The 14,488-nt window shown below is 41.7% G+C and overlaps 1 protein-coding gene across 4 annotated transcripts in view; it reads left to right on the forward strand.

The window, feature by feature from the left end:
• PTPRE (protein tyrosine phosphatase receptor type E) overlaps window positions 1–14,488 on the forward strand; it is a 118,974-nt gene that overhangs the window by 4,009 nt on the left and 100,477 nt on the right. The window contains exon 1 of one of the 4 annotated variants that reach the window (XM_075026612.1): window positions 6,898–6,944. The exons of 2 other annotated variants lie outside the window; for them this stretch is intronic. In XM_075026612.1, the coding sequence (XP_074882713.1) occupies window positions 6,913–6,944 (32 nt within the window). In that variant the 5' untranslated portion in view covers window positions 6,898–6,912. Of the gene's footprint in view, window positions 1–6,897; window positions 6,945–10,971; window positions 11,117–14,488 lie in introns of those variants that run through there. One more of the 4 variants, XM_075026617.1, reaches the window with a different exon arrangement.

The raw sequence follows: 14,488 nt of genomic DNA on the forward strand, positions 1-14,488 counted from the left end.
TTGTCTTTCTGTAAATGTGACGTTGTATTTCAGTCTCCAAAATACTCTTCAGCATAGATTTATGGCAGGGCTTAACACCAGGTGGAGATCCTGTGTCTGAAGGTTGTATCAGAGCACTTGAAAGGCATCAGCAATGAATGAAGATGCTTTAGTGGAGAAAACTTGCCTTTACATAGAAACATTAAGGTGAGTGGCTCTGTATCTGGAAGTACCCTGAAAATTTCTCAGCAAAAGCAGTTGGCAAGAAAACGGATGTTTTTGCTAGCAGGTGCTATTCCATCGACGTCAGGGGGGTTGATAAGAAGGGACCGGCTGAGTGGTGGAGGCTGATCTCTGCGTGGAGCAGAGGTGAGGGCAGGCTGGGGTCTCGTTCCTGCCCAGAGAATGGGGAAAGCACCAGCGACCTGCACCCTGCGAGTCAAACTTGGGAGCCGAGGAGCCCGCAGTCAAACCTCTTGTTTTGGGAGGATGATGCTGGCATTTTAATTTTTATGTAAAACGTAGCAATAGGGGGCAAGGTGAAGAGATTGCTGAGTATACAGTTAAATGTTTGAGTTTACTGAAAGGTGTAAAGGGCTCTTAGGAGTTTTGTCAGGATTAGCAAGAGCGGTGCATTCAAAGTAGATTGAGAGCTGCATAAGAAATTGCTGCGTGTTTAAAATGGAAGCCCTGTTACTGCAATCGTCATGTGTGAGTTTAGAGGTAATCACGCGGTTTACCCGATCCTGGAATGTAAGCTGTATGCTGCGTTTCAAGGAAATACTTGTTTTTTTTAAATTCATATATAAATAGTGTAGTAAAACCAGCACAATGCGGTGTTCCCCGTGAATAATCTATGCAAACTTAAATTTGGTAACTTGCTCCACATCCAGTACATGCTGGGATGCTGCAGCTTCCCAGCGCTGCATCCTCACGGCCTGGGAAGCAGCAGCAGAGGAGCTAAACCTGAGGGCTGCCGTTGTGATGCCTGCAGTGAGCAGGTCTTTGTTTCTTGATAGGCATTTCATTATTGATTTCTTGATACAATATTAATGAAAGCAAAATCCCTCTGTAACCTAAAATACAATTTGGTGCCCCGTAATCGAAAGTATTGTAAATTGAATTGATACATTATTAAAGAGTTCTGAATTACGTATTCTTTGTGGAGCGTTGTTTATGTGTACCCTGTATGTGATCCTCGTTTTATGGGTTGAGAGCTGTCTTAGGGAATGATTCAGATATTGCTTGAACTGATTTGCGATGTGATGCAGCAGAATTCAAGCTGAATGAAAAGTGGCTGTAGCCACCGGGCTGCTCTGCATGGGGTTTCTGCATCCTTTTTAACTGTAATCTTTTTTTTTTTTTTTTTTTCTCATTGCCTATGCCCTCTGCACAAGGTTTCATCCAGGTGTAGTCTTTGTCCTGCCTGATAACAGTATGTATTGTATAATCCCAAATGCTATAAGCGTTAATATTTTAAAAAAAAAAGTACCTGTATTTATTCCAAACTTTTTGCTGCAATGTAGATAGATATCTTTAAAAGATAGGCGTACATCAGACCAGAAAACTTGTGTAAGCCAGAGCTGAAATGAGATACTGGTAAGACAGAGATTAGAAGGAGCTCAGCAGCAGCAATTTATTGAAGTATTTGTACAGGATTTATTTTTGAGTTATTCACAACATGGAACATATTTTTAAGGCATGTGCACAGTGTTGTGCTTTTTAATTCAGTTGATTTACTGCAGGTATAATAATTCCATCAATGATATCCTTTTGCCTGCCAAAATCCTCTGTGTTGTCTGCAGAGGATGCCTCTGGGAAATGGAAGAACAGATGAGAGATTTTCTTGCTGATGGGAGAGGGTGATGCTGTTGGACTTTATTTTGATTGCAGTGTGCTCAGATTTTTCTTCCTAAGTAAGCCAGCCAGCCAATTATCTCCAGTGAAACAGCTCCCTGAACAAGTGTAGCATTAAAGGCTGCTGTTTTCTTGTCCTCCTGGTCTTGGCAGTGAGCGTGGGGATAAGAGGCAGTCTGTCCTGGCACCGGTGGCACAGACACGGGAGCCTTTGCCCTGCCCGGTGCCGTGGCTGTCGGGCACGGGGGGGGCTACCTCCGCTCAGCCCCATCCGCTGCTCACTGAGTGCATCTCCCGTTGAACAGCGATGCCCTAAAAATGCCCTTTTCCCTTTGACTCCTGGCTAGTGACTCACTGTTGGAGTGGCAAAGTAAAAAGCTGGTCGCAGAGATCTAGCACTTGCCCACGCAGCAGTGATGTATCTGTGTTCAAAGGTGTTTCCTGGCTAAGGGAAGAAATAAAACTGGAAAGAAATTTGTTGGAGTGGTTTGAGGATTGCAGTGACAGCTTACTGTCACTGGAAAATGTGGCACAACTCAGTCGTGGGTTTTTCTATCCCTTTTATCCCTGCTGTAAAAAAGGAAAAAGGGCTCAGTCCTGAAAACTTAGGTTTATCAGAGATTTTCTCATGTAAAGTAGTAATTTTTGGCAAAAATGAGAGATCCGAGCAGGTAAAACCAAAAAACAAAACTGTAAATCAGGTAGAGGTGAGATGAGATACAAACTAAAAAAAAAATAATATATGAGTGATGGAAGTGACAGGTTTTGGATTGTTGGTGTTGAGGCAGCTATTTCATGCAGGAGAGCCAGGGTGCCCCAGCAGCTGGATGAAGCTGTACCAATCGCGCTGCTGTTCACAGAAGATAAAACACACAAACAAGGATGCGGCAACATCAAGAATCACCCGGAAGAATGCAGTCTCGAAAAGGCTTTGGGTGAATAATACTATGAATTTTTTAGAAAAAGCAAATAGCAGAAGATTTACAAGGGAAGCAAGTGAAAAGTGTGTTACTCATGCCACTTAAAAAGATCAGGACGAAATAATTAAATAAGCTGGAGGATAAACTTTTCTGCCACAGCAAGGGAGTTAGGTGGACTAAGAGGTCTCCCCCTGCTTCTAGGTTTTGTTGCTCTGGAAGCACTAGAGGATAATTCAGAATGAAATATGCAACTCCACATTCATGACAAGATGTTACTCTTTTTAGACCAATTGGTTTCAGGTTTCCGGATGGTTGGGCATTTCTTTAATTGTTGTGGTTCTTGCGTTTTCTTCCTCTTCAGTAAAATCAATATCTCTTTCATCTGAAATAGCTTTTAAAGAAAGCTTAGCTAAAATGGAGCACTGCCGTACTTCATGACGGTGTCCCTTGCAAGGGACTGATGGAAGACTAGCAGAGTAATTTTGATTATCGGCCAGCATAACCAGACTGAGCGGAGTTGTGGGAGCACAATGCTTTTAAAGATTACTTTCCTGTGGACGTGGTGTAACGTGGATTCTAACGAGGACAGAATAGTTCGGTTGGTCGTGTAGAGCTAGTACTTCCCTGGCCTGTGGTCTTGCAACCTAGAGGTCCTGGTGCCCCAAGGTCTGCTGGTGTCCTGTCTCTGTATTCCCAAGGGTGGGACCATACTCCATGAGCTTCATGCTAGGTCTTCTTTTATCTTGGCATTTACTCCCATAATTTGTTACCTCCCTTGGTTCTTTGAATGCAAATTTTTATCAGAAACAAAAGATAACTCTTCGGCGAATGAGAGAAAGCCCATGTAATCACGACTTGAAGTCAACAACGAGAATTTGTGGTTAAAGACCCTCTTGTTTTCAGTGTGTTTGATAAAGGATCTGTAAATATTTCCTTACCTAGAGCTGTAGTTCTTTAGCTTCAGAGCAGTTTTCACTACTACATGGTATGCATTTTAATTTGTTTCTTAGAGGGGCAATTCGCTTTTCAACCAACCTTTCTGTCTTTTAATTTATTTTTGGTATAATGTGGCAATTTGTAAGCATATCTGTGTGTGAAATCTGCAGAGAATTTACCATAACTTATTAGAATACTTTCTTGTCTCATTTGCCTGAGTAGTGCTAGGTCTGCTCTCATTCCTAGTGTGCTTCAGTTGCAATTTTTAGACTTCCAATACTGTAAGACTCTGGTTAGAATAGTGTGAACCTTTCAAAGCATACTTAAAATTATGTTTTTCCTAACAGATCTTATTGCTGAACATGCTGATTTCTTTACCTGTAGCTGTTTCTCAACTGAATTCCAAACTAACAGTGCAAATTAAAAAATAAACAAGCAACAAAAAAAATCTTGTCCGAGACAAATACATCTATTAACGCTTCCTTCACCTTGCATAGTATTTCTTTTAGTAAATTCCATTTTTGTCGTCTTTTGCCCTTTAATCTTGTCATCTTTGCTGTTTGTCCTTTGATGATTATTTTTCTTTGCATTCCTAGCCTTAGTTTCTGCTGTAATATGCTGTATGTTGCTTGAGCTACAGTGTTGTGCTTTTTCATGAGTAGCAGGCTGTTGATTTGAACAAGCAAGGAGTAATGTTTTTATTCCGTGTTCTACAGGTTTAGATGTCTTGGTTGCTTTCTGAGTTTTTTTTTTTTTTTATTTAGATTTGAGTTTCAGGAATGCATTTAATCATAGTGCACAATGTGACTTAAATTAATATTAATGAGTAATTAAATATTTTATCTGCTGCCTGTGTTTCTACTAATCTTGTACAATTGGGCAAAGTTTGCAAATTGCTTCTGAGAGCAAGACTGGTGAAATAGCTTTCATATTGCAGAAGAAAAGCCTTTGTATAACCAAGTTAAAATGATATATACTTTTCCTGTTAAATATAGGGATGAGTTTAAATGGATTCACATTATCATTTTGTTTGCAGTTGTCAAAAGCTCATTAATTTTAAGTCAAACTATCTAGCTTGCTGCTTCAAATTGCTTTTAAATTACACATGTGCTGATCAATCTTGAAAAGCCAAATTAAAAACTCAGCTGAGGGCACATTTCAAGGCCACAGATACAACAATTAATTCTAATCTGTTTTTTACAGGCTAACCTCCCACCCCCAGCACCTCTCTGGTTCCTGGCAGAACTGGGGGGAGAGAAAGTTTTAGTGACTTAAAAATTTCTAGGAAGGTGAGGAGGAAGGGAAAAGGTGGAAACAGGGAACTATATTTAAATAATGACCTATTTGCATTACTTAGTTTAAACTATTAGAAACAAACTTAGGAAGATGCAGTGTTGAGATAATTGGCACTATCATTATGTGTGATTTTTCAAGGAGACTTGCGCCTATTCCACTCTTAAGTCACTGTCTGTTTTACCTGAGCACAACATGGCTTGACCTGGAATATAGAATGATGTGCAGGAGAGCTCTTGGCAGTCAGGTTCTTCACTTTTTCTTTTCTTAATATCTTTGGCTACCGAACTGCAGAAGTTATTTAGAAGTTACTTATTCCATTTATTATGTGTACATGTAACTTGATTGAGTTCTAATTTGTACTAAAAAAGATTGAGAATTGCTGTACTACATCAAACCCTTGAAATATGGCCTCATTTACCAGGATCTTCAGAGGAAGAAACTTGAATAATTTCCTTGAAAAATCACTGAACCCTCAAAACTTCCTCTGTAAACAGTGTTTTACATTTCTAAAGGCCCTTAGTTAGCAGTTTATTCTTTAAAATGAAAGCTTAATGCCTTTCAAAAGAGATTACATATTTTGTCTAGTGTAGCTCTGTGTGCAGTTAACATCATCAGGCTCAGTTCTGCCAGTCTGCCGTTGTCCCAGCAGTGGGTCTGCATATTGCTTTCTCCTCCGGTAATGTTGTATTTAAATATAATAAATATTAGCAGGTTAATTGTGCACAATATCTTTTAGATTGTTGGGGGTTTTTTTTGGTACACAGTCCTTCCTCATCTACCAGGCTCTTTCACATCAGTTTTAGCAGCCATAATGTCTATATTCCTGATGTTGTTTTTGCTTTAAAAAACAAAGGCAAGAAAAGAACCTGCAGTGAATGAGCCTCCATGGCATCTTCTGTGTTGTAGAAGGAGAGAAAACTGGTGTGAAAGTACTGCTGGCAAAGTTGGAAACAGCTTGCACCGTACTGTTCCCTGGTAACATACTGACTTCTTTGGGGCATTGAGCTTTCTAACTGATATTTGAGTGCAATTGATATTTTCATAGCTGTCAGCCTCTGTGGGAAATGGAGGTACCTTCTGTTCCTCTTTGGGGATTGTATAAAAGAGAATTGAAACGCAGGGACTGTTAGAAGGAAGAGAGCACAGAACCTGGGAATCAGTGCTGGTTTATCTCCAGCCTGCCCGTCATCCGTACAGTGCTAATGTGTTAAGTAATTAATACTATGCAGGATGCTTTGGTGCTGAAGACGTTTTTTAAGGACAGTTTTGCTCTGTGTACTTTTATTGAAATTGGACTTAAAGGTGGCTGGTTGTGAAATGCTGAAGGGAGAAAAAAAGATTATGTTAGAAAATTCCCTCTGGGGGAGGGCTGTGATTTTTATTTTTTTAAAGGAAAAATTATCCTGCTTGCAAAATGAGATGAAAGGTATTCCAGCAATAGATTAGCAAATGAAAAATCTTTTGGTTTTGGTGTTTATTTACCTTAGCTCTTGTGGCAAGGTAGGACCCTCAGGCGACTCTGTATTTTTGGAGACAAAGCTCATCTTGGGCTTCTTGGAAGTTAATAAGAATAAGGTATAAATAAGATAAATAAGAATCCACTGTTCCCATCCAGCCTGGCTCTGGTCTGCTGAGATCTGTCCCCTCCGAAGAGAAACTGTTCAGCCCCTTAAAAATGATACAGTGTGATTTGGGGACAGACCATCCCTGGGCTTTTGTCCCCAGTGTACCTCATTCCGAAAGCCGGGCTGTGGCTGCCTGCCCCGCGGGACGCTGCCATCTCTGGGAGCTGTAATCGGAACCAGCTCCAGAGCGTGGGAAAGGAAGGAACTATCCTGCCGGACGGCGGTTTGCAGAAATATGCCCAGCTGTCAAGGGGCCGGGGCGGGGGGAAAGCAATGTTTTGTCAATTTTTCAGCTAGAAATGCATTCACAGCTGTGTACCAGTTTTCAGAGGTGTGTTATACGCCTTTTTTTTGCCTTCGTACCTGAAATTATATATATTTCAAACTCTTAAATTTAATGTCTTCTACTAAACCTCCTTCAAAACCTCCAGGCTCTCCTGTTCTCTTACAGCTGAGCATAAACTGTTCTGTTGTCCTGTGCTGTTATACAGCCCCATATCTACCCAGCAGTGCTTTGGGCAGCTTTTAACATCTTAAATGATGATGTTATGCAAATGCGTGTTGAAAAGTTGGTGGATTTCTGCTTATTCATTTAACATATTGCTCAATGCGCAGTAATGTTTTTCACGGTGTTGGTGTGCAGCAGTCCCGCTGCTCTCAACCCAAGGAATCAATATCCTCATCACTGATTGAATCCACCAGGTTTGATTTTTATTAAGCTGCTCGCAAAATAAGTTTCTGAAGCTGTCAGTGACTCAGATGCGTGACAGTTACTTCCCCAAAATACGTGCACTCTGCCTGGAGTGAATAGCTGTGTTATCGTCCTCATCCTTGCACTTTCGCCTGCAGTGTTAAACCCTGTAATAACCGTTGCATGACTGATAATGGAAACATCGTCTTTGTAGCAAACACAAAGTAAGGGCCTGACATGGTTCAAGTGGTTTTCAAATGTCTGGGCTGCATTACAGAAAATAGCGTATCCTCATTTACTGCTCTCTATAGGTGTGTTTTGTTATGGCCAAGAAATAGAGGCTGGTGATTCAAGGTCAATGGAACAGCAGACTTGTATGATGTGCTAATACAATAGATTTGTTAGTAAAACTTGTGGTAGGATCACATCATCTACCTGGACTTGTGCAAAGCATCTGACACTTGTCCTGCACAACATCCCTGTCTCTAAATCGGAGAGACATAGATTTGATGGATGGACCACTTGGTGGATAAGGAATTGGCTGGATGGTCACGCTTACAGAGTTGCAGTCAACAGCTCGAAGTCCGAGGGGAGAGCAGTGATGGGTTGATGGGTGGCATTCCTCAGGGGCTGGTATTGGGTCCAGCACTGTTTAACATCTTTGTTGGCGACACGGACAGCGGGATTGAGCGCACCCTCAGCAAGTTTGCCGACGACACCAAGCTGTGTGGTGTGGTCAGCTCACTGGAGGGGAGGGATGCCGTCCAGAGGGACCTGGACAGGCTTGAGAGGTGGGCTCGTGCCAACCTCGTGAAGTGCAACAAGGCCAAGTGCAAGGTCCTGCACGTGGGTTGGGGTAATCCCAAGCACAAATACAGCCTGGGTGGAAAATGGGTCGAGAGCAGCCCTGTGGAGAAGGACTTGGGGTTATTAGTGGATGAAAAACTGAATATGACCTGGCAATGTGCGCTCGCAGCCCAGAAAGCCAGCCGTACCCTGGGCTGCATCAAAAGCAGCGTGACCAGCAGGTGGAGGGAGGGGATTCTGCCCCTCTGCTCCGCTCTGGTGAGACCCCCCCTGCAGTACTGCCTGCAGCTCTGGGGCCCCCAGCATTAGAAGGACATAGACCTGTTGGAGCGAGTCCAGAGGAGGGCCACCAAGATGATCAGAGGGCTGGAGCACCTCTCCTACGGAGACAGGCTGAGAGAGTTGGGGTTGTTCAGCCTGGAGAAGAGAAGGCTCTGGGGACACCTTAGAGCAGCCTGCCAGTGCCTAAAGGGGGGCTACAAGAGAGATGGGGAGGGACTTTTTACAAGGGCCTGTAGGGATAGGACACGGGGTAATGGCTTTACACTGAAAGAGGGTAGATTTAGGTTAGAAGTAAGGAAGAAATTCTTCACTATGAGGGTGGTGAGGCACTGGCACAGGTTGCCCAGAGAAGCTGTGGCTGCCCCATCCCTGGCAGTGTTCAAGGCCAGGTTGGATGGGGCTTGGAGCAACCTGGTCTGGTGGAAGGTGTCCCTGCCCATGGCAGGGTGGTTGGAACTAGATGATCTTTAAGGTCCCTTCCAACCCAAACCATTCTGTGATTCTATGATCACTTTGAAGACATTCCTTTTATAAAAGTACATTTATGGAAAATGTTTGTATTCTATTTTACTTCTAAAAATACTTTTAAGAACACCCAAACCCTAAAAGGCTTGTCCTGCAAAGAATGGTATGCCTCTTTGATGGTACTTTAATACTTAGGTTCATATGCTCCGTTATTAAGTAGATGGACAAGTTAAAGTTCAGTGGAGAATAGGTGCTGTATCGCAGTTCCTCGCACATGGAGCATCAAAGTTAAAACTGGAGCTGGGATATTCTGTCTTCCTCCCAGTAGTCAGGTTATTCTCATAGCAAGGAGAAGGAGGTATGCTCTGCAGCCTCTCAGAGAAATAGTTCTTTTACACAGTGTGTGGGTGTGAACTTGTATGATTTTTCTGTGTTTGGGACCAGGTCCAGCTGCTGCTGGGGTGGAAGGAGGCTGTGCCCCTGCCTTCTGGCAGAGTCAGGCCCTCTGACTGCCTCTCAGTGGTCATTTGGTGTTTGTGTACACAGAACGCTGAATTTATGTGTATGAGAAATGCGTATTTGCATGGGTTGTATTTTAACACTACTGCTTTTGCCATGATCAGAATGGAAACTTGATGGTTGGGTAAATTTTCAGACTGTTGTATCTGTATATGGGGCATGCTGCTGTTAATACACTTGGCAACCTCAAATGTCCTGTGTAATGCTGCGGTTTTTTTCCAGAATTAATTTAATTTATTCATGTGTTTTCAAAGGCAGATTATTTGTGAATGTCACATAACTAAAGTCTCTAGGAACCTAGATACATTGCTATTTTAATATTACTGGAAATTTGAAAACTTGTATTTCCCAGTTTATAAACTTGGGTATGTGCACTCTGCAGTACTGTATCCCTAAACTAGCAGGCTGTTTAACTTAAGCTCTGTCTTTAGTCGCTAGAGAGAATCTTCTGCAGGGATAGTTCTGTGGGCTTCTGCCCTGTACTGAGGGCACTTCTTATCTCAAGGCACTTGTCCTACCTTGTCCCTCTCTGATGAGGGAAGGGAGCATGGGGAGATCAAATGGTTGAGTTCCAGTGTTGGGTAATGTACATTTCATATATCTATTTGTGTCTGTACATATATAGAGAGTGCTTCTTACAGCTGAAAGAAACTTAGCAAAGCTAATGGAACAAGACAAATAGACTAAAATATTTTTAATATATTATTTCTTGTATACAAAGAAAAATGGTAACCTGATAAAATATTGGTAGACACAGTTCATGGACAGTTTGAGTGGGAATAAAATGAGGTGTGATTTTTAAGACTTGAACTGAAACTTCAGCCTGTTGATGCTTAGTTTCCAGGGGTGGAGGTGGCTTGTGTCAGGAAACAGAGCTGTTTGGGGAAAGGCAAAATGAAGAGAATAGATAACTGTGAGTTCAAGAGAGGGCTGTGGTGATGCCCGGGTCGAGTGGCAGATGGATGAGGTTACAAAAAACACACAGGAAGGGCAGGGTTTGAAAGGTGGGAGTGGGCTTGCAAGTTCCTGGCTCTGCTGGTCATCACCTTCTCAGAATAACCAGATGTAGGGCAGAAGTTGCAGCTGATAGGGGTGATGGCTTTCGTGTTCCTGCTTTGAGTAAAAGAACCTGAATCCAAAGAACACCTTGCAAATGTATCCTTACATGCATTAAAGGCTTTGTCATAAAAATGATTTTTTTATAGCAAGATCTGCCCTCTTTTTTTTAATGAATTGAATCTGGCTGTGCTGTAGCTTTCACTTAGGTAAGCACATTTCCTAACTGCCTTTCATTTCAAGACACTCCGTGGCTTTGATGGTAGTTACTGAAAGTTGCTTCAAAATGCAAGAATGAAATGAAAAAGCTGAATGTTTTTGAAGAAAATACTGTATTTCTTTTGAGTATTTTCCCCAGAGGTGGTACAAGCACATCTGTTGATGTCTAGTAGCCTGCTGTTCAACCCTGACTTGAGGAACCACAAATAACCATTGTGTTGGGCAACATGACTGGCTCTGGAGCTCGCTCGTCATACAGCACCGAACAGTGCAGCTATTCACGGTGTCTGATTCAAGGGGCTGACAGCAATCTTTATCTCTGCATAGAAACTACAGTTTTCCTCTGGGACTGAAGCAACAAAGCTCGAGGGGAAAAATGACCATGTTCAGCACCAATTTGTTTCATGCTGTCAACGGCAAGGCAGGAGCGTAGGGAAGTCCCCTATTCCCTCAGCCAAAGGCAGGTGGTATCAACTTTTTAGTATCTGGGGCTTATGGCTGTGTTTTATGTATGTTCATCTTTCTCACAAGTGAGTTTTTTTAATTTTTTTTTAAAATCTCATTAGGTCAGAAGGGCATAATGCTTTTCTTAAAGATTTCTTGTAGTATTGGTCTTATACATAATCAATACAGTATTTTTTAAAAAATGTATTGATGAATTGTATCTATGGAATGTAAATGCAGTTTCAAAATATTGTTGTGGTCTCGGGTAGAAGGAAAGAGGAACTTTCTGGGCTAGTTTCAGCATCTAAAATCAATAGTTAGAGTGATACAGCATATGAATATCAGAAGAAATACTGCTTTTGCTGAGAATTGTCAGAATTTGCCACTTAGGGGTTTGCAGCAGTTGAGTGGTAGCTAATAAATTTTCAAAAGTATTAAAGAGATTTTGTTGATATTTTTTTCAGGACCAAAAAGAAACAAAACGCAGAAACCGCAGAGGCATTTGTGTAATTTCTAACTCTATGTTTAAGAACTCCCATGGGAACCTCTTAAAACCAACAGGTGTTTTCTAGCTTTTTAGGTCTTTATTGTTTTCTAGCTTTTTGGGTCTCCCTGGAAACATATAAACAATTGCATCACATGCCTCCTCTTCGATCAGAGTCTTTAAATACGGAAACTCTTGTTTAATTGCAACACACGCTCTTTGGTAATATGAATTGTGACATAGTGTATCCTTAAAATAGCTTCATACCTCGGTCATGGTAAATGTATAATCAAATCAAGCCATACTGGGATAGTAAGTAGTGGCAATTGGTAATTGTTGTAGTAAAAATAATTTCAGGATTGTTGGGACAGCAGTGTTGGTGTGTTTCTTTGGGTTTGGTTTTTTTCAGTCTGTTTTAATTACGACCAAAGTTAAATAATTGAGCAAGGATGATGTTTATGGCAGCAATTCCCTAGTGTTGCTGGGCCCCAAAGTAGATTTCTCTGTACCAAATCCTCATAGCCCATGTTGCTTCTGGATTGTTTGGCAGCTGTTCATTTTATTTTATTTTTGCCCAAGGCATGCAAGCAGGTATTGAATACGTTTACGCTGTTGTCTCTTTCTGTAGGAAGAATGGGCAAACAAGGCATTGCCTGTTTATAAAGTTTCTGGAATGCTAGAATCATTTGTTTCCAAGCAAACAAAGTCAGGACAATGGGGAAAGGATATTGTTATTGGGCCTCTGGGACTCTACTACTGCATTTTATTTTGAAATAGCCTTTAATATTTCTGACCTGATTTCCTGAGCAATATAAGAAAATTCCGAGTGGACAGCTAGCTTTCCTTATTTTGGAAATGCCTCTGCTTCCCCCCTGGCCCTTTTTTTTTTTTTTTTTTTTTTTTTTGACTTAAGATGCAGGTTATTTTCTTAATGCCAGAAGAGCTTATCTGCTGGTGGTGCACTACTGTATCTGAAAAGTTCAGCAAAAATTAATTCTCAACACAAATCCAAACAGCTAATGTAGTGTCAATGTCCTGCCAGAAGGTAAAGGAGAAAGTAAAAAAGGGAAATAAATTATGCAAGTAAATAGCATCGCAAGAGGGAGCACTGAGTATAAGGTTAGATGATAGATGTTGTTTGAGACTATCTTGAGTGTCCATTCATGAGCTTTTGGCCAGGTGGGATCAAGTCTTTAAAAAACCATTTCAGATCTTCCACTTGCATCCCAATGAACGAGGAACCTTTATAGTGTTGGATCCTCGAGGGGCTAAAATTATGTCACGGCTTTGTGGTCCAGATACCCAAATCCAAACCATTTCTCCTTCCACCCTTGAATAATATTAGCAGGAATTATTCCATAGATGTCTGTTAAAACTTTACTTTAAAATGTTGTTTCACGTTAACTGAATGCCCTGGGGCGGGCAGGGATCCCTCACTCCAGCCTGATGGAAAGCACTTGAATGGCACTTCAACACAACAGTCCAGTTTGGTGCTGTCCAGGTTTAATTTAGCAGATTTGGGGCATTTTCTGGGGTTATTCTTACAAGGGAAGGAGCAACTTTCTTGCTGGGAGTGCTGAGCAGTTGTTATTGTGCATGGGTGGGCTGTGTCTGGGCAGTGTATACACTTCATTTTGGTTCATCTCCTGGGGGATACCCTCTCTCCATTTGTGTCTTCAATAACATGTTTACTGTTAGCATTTAAAAAAAAAAAATTCTGCTGGTTTTCGTTTTCCTTTTACAATGTTTCTGCATAACAAATGGAACAAATTTATTGCATATTCTCGCTGAGTTAACCTCAGTTGCTGCTGGCTCACGAGGACCAGCCAGGAGCCAACTTAGTCTGTGCAGACTCTATTTCAGCAATACTTCTGCTACCCTTGAAATAAAAAGTCTGCTGATATTGTGAAATAACGCATGGTATTGTGAACATACCGAGTATATTATTGCATGGTATTAAGACACTAACAGGGACAGATACCTTGGCTAATGTTGTGGCATTCTGTGCTGTTTCCTTTAGAGACTTTGGCTATGTAATTTTGAGAGCGTCTCTGATGCTGACCTGGTGGGGATGGTTTGTGCAGGACCTTTCTTAAGTTTTTGACTGAGGCATAAAGTGATCATTCCCGGTAACAGAGATATTTCTGTTGTTCATGTCTGCTCAAGGGGCAAGGATAATTGTCGGACAGGAAATGACCATTAAAAGAAGAGGCAAGAGTTGCTGTCAAAATTCTTTCATGATCATGTATAGCATTTGCCACATAGCTGAAAAAAATCTCATTGGCAAATGTAGGTTTTGGAGAAGAGGAGCTACAGAAAGGTGCTACACCTTACAGTGACTGCAGGAGGAATGAAGAGAGAAAAATCCTTCCTTAAATGCACAGATGTGTTTGCTGCCATCAGCAAAAGTGACTCAGATGTTCTGCATGTTGTCTAAAAAAGATTAAAAAAAAATTTGTTGTAATTAGAGGCGCTTATGAAGACTTGGTAATAGTCCTCATCTTCCAGAATTCGTGCCATCATTTCATTTCTGAAGTCTCTGGGCTGGGATGTGGTTCTTCTCTTCGTCTTGTGTCTTCTTCTCTTTGGTTCCCCCCCCAGCTGTGGTTTAGCTCTTGAGAAGCTGCTAAACTGGTCACAGCTCTGAGGTCTCGGCTTCCTGAGGGCCCTGAATTTTGGGTTGAAGGATGAGAACAGTCAGAGGTATTTAAAAAAGCACAGCCCTGCGGTTTCTGTCCCCCTGAAGCAGATCTCCCTGGAAGCTGTGGCTGCAGCAGGGGCACTTTACGCACCATCTGACCACTGGTATTGGAGGGGGAAAGGTTCCTCTGACAGACAGGCTCGGTTATTTGAGCCTTTTGAAGGCAACCAGGTCACAGAGGGTGTTTTCTTTGTGGAAAAATAGTCA

This window comes from Buteo buteo, chromosome 4 (assembly GCF_964188355.1).
Source record: "Buteo buteo chromosome 4, bButBut1.hap1.1, whole genome shotgun sequence".
In the NCBI taxonomy this organism is placed as follows: Eukaryota; Metazoa; Chordata; class Aves; order Accipitriformes; family Accipitridae; genus Buteo; species Buteo buteo.